Genomic DNA, 20,094 nt, shown 5'->3' with positions numbered 1-20,094 from the left:
CAGAGAAATATCAATGAACAGCCTCAACTCTATATGTCCTGAGCTTGTAAAGGATTTTTTTATTATTTAGATTGTTGGTTTCATATAATCAAACTTTTGGGATTTTATTTTACATTTATGTTCCAATAAGAAGTCCAAATTTTAAAAACATTCCCCCCCCCCCCTTCTGCTTATCAAATGATATATTAAGCTACGTATCTTACCTTTACTGTCTTTGCTGAAGACACAGCTTCCTAGATTCTGTGCTGGTACTTTGAAAAATTTGCACTTTTTAGTACTTCATTAATGAGATAAATGGTTAGAAATACAGTTTATTGTTTGAGTCTTTGTCCTTCCTTGCTCCTGTTCACTAACCCAGCCAACAGATTAAAGTCTTTCCTACACAATCATCCTGTGTGGCAGCCTTGTTACTCTGACCACCAACTAAACAACACACATCTTCAAACACATCTGCCACTGCTACTGTCCAGTCCATAATTTCAGAGTTTCTCACACCCCTAATGAAAGGATGCTTACAATGTTATTTCTGTGTTGCCTTGGCAATGTCATGAATGTACTTTTCTTTCTATAGCACCCAGAAAGGAATTCTTACATCAGAAGTAGATTTGTTTTTTTAATAACGCTGGACATCTGTGATAGACTGCTGTATAGGGAAGAACATAAAAACATTATTTTACTGAGATTTGTGTAAAAAAGTTTTTATTAGCTATTCCTCTGAGTTGTAACACCCAAAATTTTCCCTTCCACCCCAACTAAGGCACACTGCACACTTCCTTCCCTTGATCATTTCCTCTCTGAAAACACTTTTGTAACATGACTGTTTATTTTAAAGTCCCATAAGGATTGGGGGGAGAGGAGTGGGTGGGTCATGGACAGAGAAAGGCAGAAAAGAGTGCTAATGCTTGAAGTAGTTGCCAGTATCCTTGACGCACAGCCTTGGGTACACACCAACGTATTGGAATTAAGGGTGTGTTAGCAAATTATTATTCACTCTAGGATGCTTCGAGTTACTATACCAGCATTCTTTCTTTTCCCTTCTCCCACTCCTGTTCTTGGAAGTAAGGAGAGGATATTGTGCACACTGAAACAACCGCAGCAACATCTGTAGCTTTCATCTCCTTCAGGCTTTTCAGACTGAACAAGACTCAAAGATTATGATGCTCATTCTCCTTGTAAAGCAACTGTTTTCTTTTTGGTCCATCAACTGTCTTCAAAATATTGACAGCATGTCATTAACAATGAGAAGAGACTGGCTGAAGAGACAGTTTTGCTTATGTATCTGCTCTCAAAAAGCCCAAAAGACATCACACAACAATTTTTAGATTTAACTTGCACCAAGATTGTCCCATTCTTATTGATTCATACATAAGGCTGGTAGGGGAAAAGATAATGCATGGACAACATTACCATTGGTTTAGACATGGTCATCCGTTCTACATCTTTCCTTTAGTAGCTGCATGTTGTCCCACTATTTAGATTCTTTGGCTGGGACTGCACTTGACTGAAAGCCAGTATGCAGGAATTCATTTTAGGTAGAACAGAGTGATTAAAAAAGCTAAACAACCAAAGGTAAGTGTGGAAGGGAGACCATCCTTTTGGCATCAATTTTATATCCACACTATAAAAGTAGATTGACATTCCATTGTATGTCTTCTGTTTACCACAACCAGGCAGCAACAAGCAGGAAAATGGTATTTTTGTCCTTTCAGAATGATGATTCTGCATTTATAAAACTTCATCATTCCCAGCAAAGGCACCTGTGTAAAGCTGCATAGAGGTTTTTAAGGCCACATGAAGTGTACCTTCTTCTGTCCCAAATTGCTCTCTTTCTCTTCTGTAAAATGCCAACTAAGGTACCTTACCAGACCCTTAATAAAAGCAATAAATCAATTTTAAACATATTTTAACTTGCTGTCTATCAAAGCCTGAGGGCTTTCTTTTGCAGACCTTCAAGGCATATTGTAAAGCCAATAGATACTTTTCCTGAGGGATTTTTTTTGTTCCAGGGGAAAGAATATCATTCAGCTCTGCAAAAATATTATTTTGGTATTCTTGATCATATGATATTTACTTTACTGCACTATTAATTTTTTTGTTTTTCCTTAGTGATACTGTGATGGATGAATTGTATCATATTTATTCTTTCAGTTCATACATCACAGCTAGTTTTCAATGCTCTTCAAGACAAAATAATGTTCTCTCTCCCAGACTCACTACTTTTACTGTGGCTTCTCTATTACATCTCTATTCATTGATTCAACCTTAGATAATACAGTGAATTTTTTTTTTAATTACTTTGCATTTACCATTTAGAGGGATTGCTCATGCAGAAACACAACCAGAGGAGAGGTTAAAGTTAAAATAGAGCCACAAACAGAAACTGGAACAGTAGAAGGAATTGTTATGCAGTGAGAAGCAGAATAAAGAATATACGGTTAACTAAAGGAAAAATGAAGAGACCTAGTACTTATGAACCTGGGGGGTAGGAGGGGAAGGTATGATTAGGGAAGAAATATCAAATAAATTTACTCCCTAATTTGCATCCCATTTTATCTTGACTGTTCTGCTGACTGATAAAGTCCATTAGGCAGCAACTCAGCAAATGACATTATGGTCAGCACAAGCTCATTAATTAGCATATAGCTAATTTTATTTAGATTTTATAAGGTAAAAGAAAATTCTCAATTTCTCTTTCCCTTTTCCATATGCACACACTTTTCTACAAATATAAAATCCTATAGTTGAAGAAAACAGGTGAAGATTTAAAACATACCCAGCCACAGTTAGCACATTGAGTCTTGCAAGTGGAACAACCAAAACATGGCAGTTTGCTTTCCCAGGGAATTATGCAAGTCACACTTCATTCACTGTGCAGTACACTTGAGATTGATGAGCTTACCATGAAAATATATAAGCTTTAGAGGTTCCAGCCTCTACCTCTGCTGCTGACAACTCATCCAAGAGCATAGCATTGTGGATTATTTATATAACAGAACAGGAATGAAAGAAAGAGTAGAGAACATTGTCAGTACAAAATTAGAAAAAGGCAGGAATTTCACATCTCCAAAATATCTTTTGCAAAGGCTGTAGGTAACTGTTGAGAATTCTCATGTTATTAGCTATTCAAAAGGTGCAAGACAACGGTGATTAACTGAACTTGGTACACAAAGTAATTGAAATAAATTACAGAAACATTGTTGTTTTAATTTCTGTTCATCCACAGAGGAATCTCAAAGTGCTGACTTGTAGTTGAGTAGATCACATCTGTTGTCTGCTCTTTTAACTACTTTAATTAAATCTTTGTACCAAAGTGCAGATGAAAAGTAAGAAGCAATAATGAAAATAGCAGATGCTTGTAAAATAACAACAGTTCTGATCAGGCTTCTGATCCAGTATCTGATTAAGGAAATATAAATGCTTAGCTGGGACGACATCCCTACACATGGTACTACACAACCAATGAAACCAAAGGACAGCTTAGAAAATACGAAGAAACACTTTCAATAAAAGTATTTATGACAGCTATTATAACCGTGTTCAAAAGCTGTCAAAGTGTTACAATTATTTTCTATATGCTCCTATTACCTAGCAATCTAGATGATAGAAATTTTTTAAAAATCTTGCAATCTAGATAGTTACACAATAACTTTTGATTCTATCACGAGAAAACACAAAAAGGAAATTCAAGGCAGTTATTTTTATATAATTTTATGGCCTGAGATTTTTCGGTCTGAAGTGATCCCAAAAGGCACAGGGTGGAAAAGAACTATAAAAGTAATTAAATGGTTAAGTAACAGGTATCATTGTTGTCTCTCCTTTATACCAGTTTAGTTTTGATTAAAGGTAGGTAAGATGCAGTACCATTTGATGATGTAAGAGAGAAAAAAAACCACATTAGTAACAGTTTATGTCAGATAGCAGTTTTATGATGTTTACAGCTCAATAATATATGGCAAACAGTAGTACCTCTCCTTAGTGAGGACCCTGCAAACCCTCATCACAGTGTGGGTACTCAATTGACATAAAAGTAATATTCAGCCTTGCAACATAGAATTTAAAGTATTAAAAGTACCATCTTTTGCCCTAAGGAGAATGTAGTTTGAAGAAAAATAGGCAAACATTCAGAGGTGGAAGGAAAGTGGTACAGCACAGACACTGGAAGAAAACTGTAGCTGTCTCCAAACTCCACTTTTGGGTGGTATTTGGTGTTTTAAACTGATTCTGTATGCAAATGGAGTGAATTGCTAGGTAACATATATAGAGATATGCCAGAACAGCCTGCAAAGAAACTTCGAGAAAGGTCCAAGTACAGCCATAACATCATGCTGGTTTTGTGATGGTCACCTCTACAAGCCCTCACTCAGGTCTTATTAGAAAATCACACATTCTCTGCAAAACATTATTATTCACCGCTTTATCTCATCTCATTTTCCAATGCAGTTTCTCTTTTTTCTTTCCTAAAACAACGTCTTCCAGGGACAGAGGAGCTGCCGTTTCAAGAGATGAACACAGAAAACCTAATTTCTCTATCAAGAGAGGATCATTTTTTTTGAAAATGTGTAGCAAAACCCTTGAGACTTGAGACTTTACTGTCTAAATTGTGCCGTTGAGCTGGTTTCTTATGAAGAGACTAACAGGTGAAAATTGTTTCTAGAAGGAAGTTTTTAAAGGTACCAAGAAAACTTCTAGCATTTTATTTCCTGAAGTAAAGCAACCAAAGAAGAGGCCAGAAGTAGATGCTTGTAGATACATAACAATTTGATGAAAACTTTTCCTCACTATCCATGTATAAAGTCTTCTACTCCCACCCTAGTTCATTTCTCTTATGTTGCCATTCAGAGACAATTGTTACTAAGTAATATCTAGATCTCAGCATGTGTCATGTAATATAGATATAGATCCCTGCTGGGAAATCAATGATATGCAATGTTCTGCCCCAGAAAGAGATGGAAGTTGGCTATTAAGTGACATTATTTACAAAGCACATGCAGTGTAAAGAACGTAGACAAGAGTGTGATAGCCTTTGTCTAAGTTTCCAACTTCATAAAAAAACTCAAATAAAAACTCAATAATTTATTTACCTAATGGAGAAATTAGGCAGTATTGCCTCTATGTATTTTCAACAGTTCACTTGTGTTTTGAAGTCAGTTTTCTCAAGACTTGGTAGTTCAAAATTTATCAGAAGAAAAACAGCATATACACTGACAAAAATATCCCTCATCTCATACAAAATTTGATGGTTTTCTCAATCCCTTAAAAAAAAATATTGAGAAAGTTAGTTCATTTTTAAAAACCATGTTGCAATCAGTTGTAGTTTGTATTTATTTAAGAGTATGCAAATTATCTAAGTGTCACTTAGATATTGCCGCATTGGCTTTTTCAGGTGACCCTTAACATTTTTTTAATTTTGTTTTTATTATTATTACGGTATTTTACAGCAAAATGTCCTGATTAGGATGATGTTATATGATCTAGTAAGACAGCTAACAGAAATTGGCTCAGTTTACACCTTGTAGCAGATTAATTATTTATTTTGGATATTGCATAATTGCTTTCAGCACCTTTCTGAATCTCACATAGGAAAGGAAGATGACTGGTCTAACATCCTATGACTGGTCTCTCCATCCATGAGAGACCCAAATAATGTTCTAAACCAGCAGGTACGACCATGAAATAACTATAAGCAAGTCTGAAAAGCATAGGTGTAAGCCAACAGCTAGGAACTGCAAAGCTCAAAAGTTATACCAAAGAAAGCCTGGTATTTAGGAGGGCCACATATCATAGTGAAATTCTGTCAAATTTAAAGAATTCTTTTATTTTCTATTCTGAAAAAGAAAAGGTGAAGTCATTAGTAATTGAGCCTGCTGGTAGAGTATCCTGAATCAAAAAAAAAAAGGGGGGGAAATGAGAACAGAAGCAGAGTACAGAGCAATACAAAAAACAGATAGATCTGAAAACCAAATAGTTGTCTAGAATGCAGGATGTGAGACAGGAGTGCTAACCCTAGAGCAAGTTTGAGCCTCCTTTAATCTTCCACCTCAGGACTGACGAGGCAGAGGCTGGTAACTCACAAACTGTCTTTTAGAGGCATCAAAATAATAAGCTATTTTTGTTACGACTTACTGAAATTGTGGTGGGCTGGGACAATTTTAATTGGTTCTATGAAGAGACAAAAAGGAGGAACTGGAAAATTTCTAGTTATTCTGCATATTTAAATGTGAAAAATACAAATAACAAAAGTGGAGTATAGCAGGACAAACTGCAGAATTTTCCCTCTGAGCTCTCTCTGTATAGGGACATGGAACACTCCCCTGTGATGGTCTCATTTGGTCTTTTGGGAATCTTATTCAAGATCTATCTCCAAAGCATCAGTTGCAACCAACCCAAAAGTTTCATCAAAAATCTTGGAAACAGGTTTGTCTCCTAGATCCACTTCAAAAATCAAAACATTTACATGAACCCAGCCTCAGCTCTGAAGGAAGAGACCAGCATTTTACGGCGTCACTTGCTGCACAGGCTTGGGTAAAGATAGTGCTCCTTGTACCTTTCTGTTAATTGTGTTCTCAAACTGTATTGAAGATCTAAGAAAAGGCGTGTTCTTTGAAACTTAATGAAGATGCTTTTTCACTGAGACCAAAAATGAGAGAATGATATTGTCAAGAGATTTAAAATTCACAGGTAGATTGTTACTGAGTTGCTACAGAATTGTTACTGAGTAAATTAGTATTGATTCAATACAAATAAGATAAAAATATTCCAGAAACCAGTTTGCTAATATAATCATTAAAGGAATTTAATGAAAAGCAGAACTTCCCCAGAACTTGGTCATTTTCTTCCTTTTTCTGAAGCTAGATTTTGGTCCAAATCGTATCAAAGTTAAAAAGGAGAGAGAGAGAGAAAAGAAATGGACAAACCAGATTTTCCCAGATTCTGCAATGCTGAAGGAAATAGGTAAAAACCTGAAGATTTAACCAGCACTTTCAAGAGTATTACTAGGTTTCCTAACCTCAAGGCACCAGAAACATCTGCCCAGGGGCTACAGATCATGCGGCTTCCCTGTTCATAGGCTGGCAGGAGGAGAGTTTACAGTGTTCCATCTGAGATGCTACATAAGGGAACCAAACCCAAGGTACTCTGAATGCAGTACAGGAGGTGAGAGAAGCCTAATATTTTGTAGGAAAACAAGTTTGCTATTAGCTGTTTTCAGGCCTATATTTGAAATTTTTCTGAATGGAACTACATATTCATTTAAGGAAAGCTGATCTTTGGTTTTCTCATTAAGGTCTTCCTGATGTACATTCATAGCATATGCTTTCTGCATTTCTAGGCTGTATATTTATGTGTGCAGACATGTATGTATACACAGGTAGAAGATGAGATACATAGCATGTGTCAGAAAGAAAAAAATTGTGTAGCATATAAGAAAAAAAAGCTCATTTTGCACATAACAAGAGAGCAGTCTAAGAGTTCAGGGGCAGTCTTAATTCTGAAATTTACTGCTCTCGTCAGCCTACTTAAACTTTAATAGTACTCAACAGTTACTAGCATTCTGTTTCAAATTCTTCATGTCTCCTGTTGCTGCCAATGGCCAAAAACCAGTAATCCTTGCCAGGGAATTATCTATGTTTTTCCATAACAACTCGCAAGAAACCATTTCCATTTTCCACAAAAATATCTAACAAATTATTCTGCCACTGACTACACTATTTGTTCCCCTACAAATATCCTCCATGTAACTGCTTCTTATCACTCTTTAGTACTCTTAGCATTTACTATCTATTGTACTTCCAAATGCTTGACATTTGCGTAATTCTATTAAAATTATTTAATATTTATATTACAAGTATGCCAAGAACCTCATCATGCTGGAGAACCAGCTGTGCTAACCACTGCAGGTACTCTGACAGACACAGGGATATTGATCATAACAACCTGCAATTTAAAATGACAAATGAAAGATAAGTAGGAAAGGAATGTACTTTAGGAAAGGAATTACACAATATTGCATTTCCCTCCGTATATAGTGTGCATCAGTTACATGCTCATTCCACTCATATGCCTCTCGCTCTGTCAGCATCAGTCAGCCTTCTCCTAGACGCCATTTCAAAATTTGATATGAAAGAGAGAATCAACAGATGCAGTGATCGCAAACTGAAGAACCTGAAAGACCACCTTCATATTTTAAGAAGAAAGAACAGTGTGGAGAAACTCAGTCACGGATTAGAAATATACAGTAATAAATACGTGGGAAAGAAAATAGGGAGAAACCATGTTGTTTGAATCTCTAATACTACTTTAATTACATTATCCACCACCGCCATGCTTCTCCTCTACTCCTTCCCTGACTTCAGCTTTCTTCAGTGTTAAGTGCAATGTGTAAAGTCCTGATCTTTATAGTTCTTCTTCTCAATTCATCTGCTCCAGGTCCTCAGTCATTTAAGTTATCTATCTATTGTTTCCTTTCCTTTCCTAACCCTTTCGTCTGCATTTCATTTAAGTTTATGCCCTTAAAGGTAAGTACATTCTTTTACAGTCATAGAGTGGGATCTTCAGGTTGATTTAATTTTATTTTCACCACTGTAGTAAATTATTACAAAGGTGAGGCAGTTTCCCTCAAACAGCAAAAACAAGAGGCTAGAGCTGGTTTCAGAGAACAAGAACGGGTTTTGGGCAATTAGTAAGCCATAAAACAGAGAAGTACATGTAATTCTGATACAAAGGGCTGAGACCTCCTTGCCCTTCCAATGAAACAGAGCCTGAACAATCCACTGTGCTTTCTGCAGATGGCCTGAATTCCAAAACTGCGTGGAAAGATTCAGAAGTATAGAAGTATTCTGTATTGCTAGGAAGATACAGCCTCACTGTAGATAATTATGCTTGGAGATAGGAAGAACTGGGACAGAGGATGCCAGTGACACAAATGTGCAAGAACTCTAAAAAGTAAAGACTCAGCTACATTTCAAGAGTTTGCTAGTGTAGCTGAGCTGTAAAATGCTGTGTCAGACCCACTCAAACCATCAAGAGAATTTTTCTGTTAATGTAATTTAAACTAAACAAATGTTATTGGCCCACAGATTAGTTTGTAAATCTGCATAATTGTGGATGACATTTGAGTTACAGGTTAGGCTGTTAGCATATAGATGGGGTTATTTTCATGTCCCAAAACGATGCAGTTATAAGTCACAAACTTCAAAGTACTGCCCAAGCCTTAGATAAGGAGTAAAGACTTGCTTCAAAAAGGCTGGAACATAGTTAAGAAGGTAGTCAGGAGCTGAACCAGGAGATGAGTCATGAAAAAAAGAGAGAATGATGACAAACGCATATGCATTAATGTCAGAAATATCAGAGGCAGAAGGAAGAAAAGCATGGAGAACAGATTTTGAGATCTGCTCAGAATAAGATGGCTGGAAACATTAGTCGGAATATCTATGAAAGGCTGGAGAGGATGAAAGACAGAAAGGAAGAAATCCAGAGTGAGTGGGAGGAAAGAAACACATTTGCAATTGCTTTGTCAGGAATACAGTAGCATCTTCCTGCTATAGAACCTTTTCTCTCTTTCCAAAAGATAATCCCACAACTAAAAGGGGATTGTCAAATGTACACATATGAGTACCATACATTAATCCAAAAAAATTTGATCGATAGTAATTGACTGTTAAAGGGATTAATTTATTAGGGGTCAAATCCAGCCATTCTTTCTCAGACAGGACTCTCACCAGGGACATAAATTACTAACCCGTGTAGAAAGAATGTTAGAAAACAGGCAGAAAGGGTTAAAGTTGTTCCAGGCATTACTTACTCTCTCTTCAGGCATTTCCTGTGCATCAGCTGCTGCTTTGCTTAAGGGAACTTGCTGCTTAAAATGTCTATTCTGCCAGGCAACCACAGTAACTGACATTAAGGGAACAGCAGCACCACTGAATGGGCTTCAATTTGCCCTTTAGCAATGTCCCACCTTTGCCTTTTCTATCCCTTGTTCCCTTTGCAAAGGCTGTATTATAGATGGAAGGGAGGAAGAAAGCAAAGAATACATAATGTAATTGCTTCCCATTAATAAAGAATGGTTAGTCCAAGCAATCTCCCTCTAAGTATCCTTGTATCAGCTCACAAATGGACCTAACCATTGGCAATGAGAGAAAAATCAATTTATTTGGAAGTAATGCAAATTTATTATGAAAAATGCTTCTGGAACACCGCAAGCTTCTCCCATTTCTGTTGACAAGTTGGTTACTTAGAACTATTGACCTAAAGCAAGGATTGCTGTTTGACAGAACTGCACTGTGACAGAAAAGGGCCTGGAACTCAACTTATTTGCAATTCCTTCACACTCTCTGTGGAGAACTACATCACTCTACTCTTTGGTGTAGAGTATCTTACCCTATCGCTGAATAGCTATTCTACCTGCTGAGCGGAGGAGTGTACTGGATTTGACTGGGATAGACAAGATGACATTCCCTCTCTCTGACCATTTGCTTACAGGAGGAGTGGCAAACAAAAAGCCCCTGGCTCTTGTAATCTCTGTGAGTCATAATCTAAGCAGAAATGAGCATAGGAATAAAGGAAGTCTTTAACTTCCTCTTCACTTCCCCACATCATAAGCAAAGGTTATGACAATCTAGCCTTAAGTACTTTGGATGAAAACATCTCAGTGAGTCAGCTGTTTGCAAATAGCTCTCCGCCTTCCTTTGCGCTTCATCTCTATGGATGCTCTGTGTCTGCTTTGCATTCGCATGAGTTCCACTCCACCTCCTCCCTCTTCCCCCGCCCCCTGCAACTTCTGCATGCAGCTAAGCTCGTAGAAGCTTTGCTGCAATCGGTCTGAGCCTTCCCTTCTGAGGTCCAGCATCTTTTGTCTCCTACTAATGATCTGTAGTTTATCCAGAAGTTACAGTTGTTGAAAATACACCTTTTATATGTAATACGTTTATGATTTCAAAACAGTCTCACAATTCTAGGCTTTTACAGATATTTTTAAGTTAAATGGCTGACCAAATACTGTTGAAGCACGCAGCAGCCTTTGTTCTTTACAACAGCATAAATGCTCTAATTTTGTTTCTGCCCCTGTTCCTTTTTTTTTTTTCTTTGTCATTGAAGTTGTTGAAATTCTACAGTTTAAGGAGGCCCGGTTGCTAAACATATCCTCTTGGTTGGTTCATTTTCCTGCAATATAGCTACTTGCTGATTTCACAAGAGTTGGCTCACTTCTGACACAATGTTCCAAGATGAACACCCACACAGTGTAACATTTAGACTTCATTCTTTTCTCCACATATACTAGCACTCTCATCACCTGAAAGTAGAATCTTACTTCCTTTAGCTGACCAAATATGCCTCTAGTATACTCCATAGAAATCTAGTTTTAATAGTCTGTTGAAAAGTTATTTACTGTTGATGGTGTGTTAATCGCCAGTAAAGCTGTGCTAATTTAACGGAAGACAGGCTGAAAGTTTGATTTTAAAAATACCAATTAATAATGTATTTCATCATGCTTTTTGATAAAAAACAAATTATCTTGAAATTTGTAAAGTTGTCTATATAAATACATTGGCTTGTTCATCCAGTTAGGTAAATAATGTGAAGCCCTTCTAAAACACACACAATAAAGTTCAGTGTTTTATTTTATTTTATTTTATAAAAAAAGTATTTTTTAACGTCACTTTCCCTAGCTGATCAGTACTAACTAAAACCCCTATCCTATACTAGAAGTAATTTTGTAAGAGGTCGGGGAGAGAACCAAATTAGATAGAGGGAGGGACGGAGGAAGGGAAGGAGGGAGGGAAAGAACAACACCTAGCTGTATTTTCAGAAGTACCAGATGGTAAGTCATGGAAGTTAAAGCAATAAAACACCTAGAATATTCTAAGCAGTTCAAGACACCAGAAAAATAAACATCTCAGGAAAGGAGGAATTTATTTATGAGGAAACCATTTAAAGAAAGAAAAAGCTACCTAAGGAAACTAACTAAGAGGGACTAGACAAATAGTACACACAGATTGAAAGAACATAAATGCAAACATCCTCAAGGAATGCTGAAAGCAAGAGTGAAAGAAAGAGATGACTACTATATAAACCCTTATTACAAAACACAGTTAAATGCAACTCCATAGGCTACCAACAGAAGAATGAATAGCAATACTGTGCAAACCAGCCAGGGAGTGGGTGGAAGACTAGCAGGATTATACATATCGTGCTGTCTGAGGACATGAAGTACAAGCAATGGAATAAAAATCTATTAGAGGAAATTAAAAAATAAATATTAATAATATATTTTCAATGACAAGATCACTTGCAAATGATTTTTTTTTAAACAGTATTAGATGCATTGTCAGAAAAAAATGGAAATGTTAATAATGTCTTTTATATCTGCAGTATGTATTATTCTACACTGTTAAACTAAGCTTCAGCTGTTCATGATGCACAGTTAGTTCTACATTTGGTGAAAAAACCAAAATGTTCTCACATATCTGCAGGTTCATCTTCTACATTAGATAAATTATGTTCAGTGACATCTGAAACCACTGAACCAAGACTTTGATTGCCATGCTTCCTAGAAACATAAAAACCTCTTTGAAAGCTATGTGACAACATCCCATGAAATAAAAATAAAAGCCATAATCTATTTTTCTTTTTAAGATTATTCAGTTCACTGATGATGTTTTTACTTATTCATTAGGTGGTCTTTTGATGAAATGACTGGTCTAGGAGACCATGGATAACTTTGACAATGCAAATTCAAATTGACAGACATGTAGGAAGATGGAAGATTTGATGTCACCATCAGGTGATATGAAATCTTTGGATGTACTCAACAAGGTAATGAGACACTTTTCCAAAGTCATTTATGTTAAAAGAGTGCCACTATCCCCCTATGAGCAGTAGTCAAGGAATTATTTAAACAGCATGCTACCACTTGGCTTAAAATAATTTCTTAGGAATTACATATTCTGCAATTTAAAAACAACAAACAGTAGGAAATAATTTATATACCCAGTTTAAAGAAAAATACCTGTAGCTGGTTATGATTAAGTTCACACAGCAAGATGGGCTAGGATTTAATACTAAAAATAATGAAGTTTATTTTGTAGGTTAAAAAATTCTCTTTCAGGGCCTGAAATGTTCAATGTGTTTATTGAACTTTTAGAACTTAATTTCACAAAATAGATACTAGGATGTTTGTACTAAAATATGAAGATCATTTGAATTAATAAAGATGATTATATTTGATAAAAATTCATTCCGTTAACTTAAACTGAAACAATGCTGGTCTTTCCCCCAGATTTAACCAAATCTCATTAGATCAGCTAACATTAAAATTTTATGCTTTGCAGTCTTTTACAAATTTTATGGACAGCCTCATGCTTCACATTATTCCTCAGCAGGTCAGACAACAGCAACAGTGAAACTTTATTAAGCACTCTTAATAACTATCTTCAGTTTATTGAGACATATCAGGCTGTTTATTTGATCCACACATCAAGCCGTGGCACCATGATGAATTTAGCATACTTCTGTCACTTTCCCCCTATGGCTATATATACATATGCTGATAGCGGTAAAATTACAGGAAAGAAAAAAATTATCTATATAGAATTTTTTTTAAAAGAAAAGCGCAACTGCTCCCAATAGCCAGGAGCTCAAGCAGATACAGCCTGCCAGATTCAGGAAGTTCTACACCAGGCCTGGTCACAGATGTCTGTGCTGCCTTCCCACACTTGAGAGAACAGGGAGGAACTTGAGCCATTCTGGATAAAGTCAAGTAAGCTTATCCTCTTGGTCCAACAACCAATCCCCCTGGACTGGGGCAGCAAAGGGGAGAAGAAAGCAGACACACCAAGGCATTAGGGGTGACAAAGCAAAGACAGCAGTCCCAATGGTCATTACAGGGCAAAGTGGAAGATACTCATAGGAAAATAAAAAATCTGGATTCAGAGTGGTTGGAATATTTCTCAAGTGAACTCTGTTTACATGCAAGCTGGGAGCCCCTCAGAAAACAAGGAAGTATAACAGTATCCTCCATCCTTGTAGATGCACACTGGAACCTTTCTTTCCTATTACTACTTATCAAAGCACTTAAATGAAGTGTCATTGTCTATTAGGAGAAGGGGCATATTCAACAGCTTAAACATAGCAGTAGCATATTAGAAAGGAACATTCAGTTCTTGCCTGTGCCTGTAAGGCAGAGTCATTGGTATATAATACCACACATTAATGTTGTTCCACAAGCATCTGGAAGATAGAAAAGGCTACAGAAGCATCCAATCCTCTCTATTTCAGCAGTACTCTTGGATACTGGGAGACATATAAACATAGGATAAAAAAACACCACAAAGACCAGAAAACAAACAAAATTAAGCCTCGTCCAAATCTATATATATATTATTAGCATATTGTCTCATTGGTCTCCTGGAATATTACACAGTCAACATTTCAACAATGCATTTTCAAATCAAGCGCAGTCCCTGATACCAACATCAGTGGAGGGGCATACATTTATGACTGAGTACATTATAGATAACATCCAAGTTTACGTTTCAATGAATGCTCAAAAAACCCTCATTTTTAATAACTGTGTAAAATACACTCTGAAAAATGAATGTCTCAAAAAAAAAATCACTCAAAAACATACTACAATAATCTTATCTCTGTGTGTGTAAGTCACACATAGATATTTATTTAGGCTACAGATATAAGAATAGGATACAACTATTCTTGTTCTTATTATAGGGTATAACTTATTCTTAGCAACTGCTATCCTGCTCAGAAAGTGGTATTTGAAAGGCTAACACAGTACATAAGTAGTATGGAAGAATACTGATGATAAAAATAGAAGCAAGGAAAAGAAAACCTTCTACTCACACTTTTGCTCCTCCCATGTAGAGTACAGGTATTCTTGTTCATGGTGACTCTTATGACTAAATCCGAAGTGTTCTGCAAGTTTCAAAGAAGCAGCTCTATCCCTTGATCATCCAAATACCAGCTGTTATACTGAAAGGAAATTAATTTATCTTGTTAGCATCAAGGTCTTTGCAAGTATAACATCCGGGCATAAGCCACTGCTTCAGCGTATAAAAGTTGCAAACATTCTGAGATCCAGTAGAGCAGATGTTTCATGTATCACTAAATCATACAATACATACAGTTACCCTGAACCATAAAACAAGCATATCCATGCACAGTGCAAGCTTTCCAGTCAATAAAAAATGCATGGCAACCCAAACAGTTACAGAAAGTTACAAACTTTTGAGGCAGATCTTTTTGCCGCAGTTATTTAATTAGGTATCGGCCATATTGTTTGTAATAATGAAATAAGTCTTATTGGGTATTTTTAGCCAGTTTCTTAATCTGAGGGGATCTGTTAACTTATATATTATTCAGACCAGCAGACATATGCTAAATTTAGGGGAATAAGGTCAGCTAGAGTGATTTTCAAATCCAAGTGCCTAAGGATGCTTAAATCAGCAATTGGGTATTTTCATATAGTTGCCAGAGTTTGACAAATTGGTCTTTGTATTATAATAATAACTAAGCAAAAGCCCTAGCAACTGATGATGGCGTGGCATGGCAGCTTTAAAACGCAGCATTTATCAGCCTCTGGGTAAGTGCATAGCAGTAATCATAGAAGAGTAGAGTTAAAGGGAAATTCATATGCTCCAGGATCAGGCAGTCAGAAGATTTATATTCTCATTTGCACCAGGTACAGCTCTGCACACATTTTTTTCCTTAGCTCTCTCAGCCAAAGATGAGGTAAAGTGCAATTTCTGACCAACAAAACTGTTCTAGTAAAATCTCCTAATGTAGAATCAATCAGCAAAATTACAGGTATGGCTTATTTCCCTCATGGGCAGGCACATCACTGGTGCAAATCATATGGGTACAAGAAATATTTTCCTGTGTAAGGCATCATCCACACAAGCATAGTTTTGCTAGTTTAACGTACTGTTTTAAAATGATTAAGTTTTTGAGAATCTCCGAAGCCCACCTCTGCCAGAACAGAAAATGAACTTTTAAATGTCAGTATGATACTAAGAGCCAAATATATTCACACAGATATACACACATACAGGTGTAGTTTCCTGCCTCCACAGGAGAACATCATGACCTGTGACAGATCTAAAAGTCTAGTTTTCCTTCCTAAGAAACCCACTCATCTCAATGCATGAGCAAGTCTCCAGCACACTACTTGATCTTTTGATTTGTTTTCTAAAACTCTGCCGCTTCCTTCAGATAAATAATGTGTTGATTATTTATGTATTTAATTATTTATAGGCAGCATCCAGTAACAGAGAAGCAAAGCCAACTGTTGAAGAAACAGCTAATTTTTTTTCATATTTAGATATCATATATACAAATATTATTGTTGGCAGTTTTACAACAATGAGATAGAGGATCTAATTTGCAATTACAGCTGCAAAGGCTACACCTCGTTGTGGTCCTGCTGGATGCCCTTCAGGGTAACCATGTTAGCCTCTGCCCCAGTGTGATAGTTGCTTCCTCCCTAACAATTGGCTTCTCTGACCACTCAATAGTTATTTACAAAGGTGAAACAAATTCTAGCATTAATTTCGTATCATCGTCCAGAGCCTGTGCCCACGGGTATATAGTTGGGCCCAGTCTGGCAGTTCCTGAAGGTAGTGCTGTCCGCCTTATGTATACCCTCACATTATAGTTAACAATATGGCTCAGCTGTTGCAGATTACATTCATATCGGTTGCCCCACAAACAAGTCCGTTGGACTTGCAAGACAAAATGGTCGTCAGAAACGTCAGAGACTAGTGGAAGAGGAAACTGATTTGAGTGGACTGGAGTTTATTAGCTCAGAGACTGGTGGTTTGGAATAATGTCATCCTTCTACCCAGAATGACAGTCTGGCCAAGCTGCCAGAGGTGTATGAGGTGCCTACCTCTCCCAGTCTCCAGGACATTACCATCAGCCCACACTCAATGAAGGCAGAGAGTGAGGAGGGGGGAGGAATACTCGCCCCCAGGAGCCATGGCTCAATTTTCTCCATAGCCATCAACACTTATCCCGGCTATCAGTAGAGATTTGCCATCCGAGGGTACACTGGTTGTGAAGGTCCCAGACAGAAATCCATCATGTCTGTGCTGTGGGAACTCGATAGGAAAAATGTTGGGACTGATTGAACATCTAAGGAGTGCATGGGAGGAGAAAGATCTTGTTCCAGCATTCCCTAGAATCTACTGAAAATAGCAAAAGCATTATGTCTATTGTTTCTGCACACAGGTGATAGAGTCTTCTGAGAAACCTAAGAATCACATCAGTAGATTTGGGAGCACATAGGAGGTGAGTAGTGGAGACTGCATTGAAAAAACCCCACAAGATCTTAATCAATTTGTGGGATATTGTTATAGGCTTTCCTTAAGAGAATTTGCATTCCTAGAAAACTGTCGTCTTATAAATCATTCATATACTACTTATATACTATATGTAACATATATGAATATATATAGGTATACATAAAAGCCATATCTATCTAAGTTTTGTGGAAAGAAAAAAGAATTTTCAGTGACAAGTCTTTTATTTGTCATCTCTACATAGAAAACAGTATCTACAAAAGAGTATCTTCACATTACTTTTTCTATTTAAAATAGCTACAGGATTAAATGGACACAAAAGTAAATAAATCATTGCTTAATCCATTCCAGCAATGCTCAAAATACACACAAGAGAAAAATATACTTAGCTAATTAAACTAGTTAATGCATTTAGACAAAATTCACAGAAGTCACATAAAATACCTGGGACTGTGTATGAAAGCAAGGTACAAGTTTATGGCTTTAACTCAGGAAAGAAGTAGTAGCACATTAAATGGGGATCAATTATTTCTTTCACATATTAAGAGACTTTCTGTCTTAAACACTTTCAGTCATGTTTGTACGAACATCCGTAATGTACAAATGCATACCACAGCCAGAAAGCAGGATAGCTGAGCTCTTCTAGAATAGAAGAGAAAAAACAAAGACTATTCATTGCTAGGATGAAGTTTGAAGAGCTTATTTCTTGCCCGATGTACATTTTATCAAAGAAACTGAAGCCCTGATCACTATTTTTCTGTGGATGTAATACCTAGAATCATCACATGATGACACAAGAGGAGACCTCATTGAACTAGCCCAGAGGTGCTTCCAGCAGCCAGGCTGGTGCAGTTTATTATAACAGGGACATGAGTCATACAGACAGATGCTCTACTTTCAGACCTTTAAAGCTTCCCAAGTTTTCATTCAAAGCACTATGAACCTTATTCCTCTTGGACACGACAGATATGACCAAAATATTAACCAAAGAAATAGTGCAAACAGAAGGTGTTCATAGTGGACTTAAAGAAGAACCATATATGTGCACTTTTATTTCATCACCTTAGTCACTAAGTCTTAATAATTACTATTCATATAGAAACTGTCAAACACAACAAAGATGGACAAAAAAGCTAGTGACTTCAAACTGAAGATTTTTCTGATATTGCTTAGCTTTTAAACAATAGAGGACAATTAAAATGCAAAAGCTTCTACTGAGTTGATAGCTCAATTACAAAACATTTTTATTTTTCTGAACAGGAGATTAAGAGATGACAAAATAAATACAAACATCTTCCTATTTGTGTTCTGTTTCTAGCTGTATGTTTTCAATTCTCTTTCAAGATATTTGCATGGAGTGGAGGTCCATTGAGTAAAGCAGCATATTCACACAAAACAATACGCTATAATTCACTTCAGGAAATTCTAAGAAGGTTAGAAAAGAAAATACGAGAAAAATATTCAAAGAGGAGAAATCATAGAATCATAGAATCATAGAATAGTTTGGGTTGGAAGGGACCTTTAAAGGTCATCTAGTCCAACCCCCCTGCAATGAGCAGGGACATCTTCAACTAGATGAGATTGCTCAGAGCCCCGTCCAGCCTGACCTTGAATGTTTCCAGGATGGGGCATCTACCACCTCTCCAGGCAACCTGTTCCAGTGTTTCACCATCCTCATTGTAAAAAATTTCTTCCTTTTATGTAGTCTGAATCTACCCTCTTTTAGTTTCAAACCATTCCCACTTGTCCTATCACAACAGGCCCTGCTAAAAAGTTTGCCGCCATCTATCTTATAAGCCCCCTTTAAGTACTGAAAGGCTGCAATAAGGTCTTCTCAAAACCTTCTCTTCTCCAGGCTGAATAACCACAACTCTCTCAGCCTTTCTTCATAGGAGAGGCGTTCCATCCCTCTGATCATTTTCTTGGCCCTCCTCTGGACCCGCTCCAACAGGTCCATATCTTTCCTGTGCTGAGGGCTCCAGAGCTGGACGCAGTCCTCCAGTTGGGGTCTCACCAGAGCAGAGTAGAGGGGCAGAATCACCTCCCTCGACCTGCTGGTCACGCTTCTTTTGATGCAGTCCCGGATACGGTTGGCCTTCTGGGCTGCCATTGTTGGCATTCTGAGCTACACGTTGTTGGCTCATGTCCAGCTTTTCATCCACCAGTACCCCCAAGTCCTTCTTGGCAGGGCTGCTCTCAATCCCTTCATCCCCCAGCCTGTATTGATACCGGGGGTTGTCCCGATCCAGGTGCAGGACCTTGCACTTGCCCTTGTTGAACCTCATGAGATTCACACAGGCCCACTTCTCGAGCTTGTCCAGGTCCCTCTGGATGGGATCCTGGTCCTCAGGCATGTCGACCACACCACTCAGCTTGGTGTCATCTGCAAACTTGCTGAAGGTGCACACGATCCCACTGTCTATGTCATTGATGAAGACATTAAACAGTACCAGTCCCAATACAGACCCCTGAGGGACACCATTCTTCACCAATCTCCATCTGGACATTGAGCCGTTGACCACTACCTGCTGCATGTCACCATCCAATCAATTCCTCATTCAGCGGACAGTCCACCCATCAAATCCATACCTCTCCAGCTTAGAGAGAAGGATGCTGTGGAGGACCGTGTCAAAGGCCTTACAGAGGTCCAGATAGATGACATCTGTAGCTCTTCCCATGTCCACTGATGTAGTCACTCCATCATAGAAGGCCACTAGGTTGGTGAGGGAGGACTTTCCCTTGGTGAAGGCATGCTGGCTGTCTCAAATCACCTCCCTGTCCT

At 37.6% G+C, this 20,094-nt stretch overlaps 1 protein-coding gene across 1 annotated transcript in view; it reads right to left on the bottom strand.

Moving 5' to 3' along the window:
- The window catches only part of PDE4D (phosphodiesterase 4D), a 534,058-nt gene extending 519,082 nt beyond the window's left edge, over positions 1 to 14,976 (bottom strand). The window contains exon 1 of the mRNA XM_075137366.1: positions 14,857 to 14,976. Within this exon, the coding sequence (XP_074993467.1) occupies positions 14,857 to 14,898 (42 nt within the window). The 5' untranslated portion in view covers positions 14,899 to 14,976. The remainder of the gene's footprint in view (positions 1 to 14,856) is intronic.
- Between the last annotated feature and the right edge of the window lie 5,118 nt (positions 14,977 to 20,094).

This window comes from Calonectris borealis, chromosome Z (assembly GCF_964195595.1).
Source record: "Calonectris borealis chromosome Z, bCalBor7.hap1.2, whole genome shotgun sequence".
Classification (NCBI taxonomy): Eukaryota; Metazoa; Chordata; class Aves; order Procellariiformes; family Procellariidae; genus Calonectris; species Calonectris borealis.
Note: the sequence above shows the minus strand (reverse complement) of the source record. Positions and strands in the feature narration are given on the sequence as shown.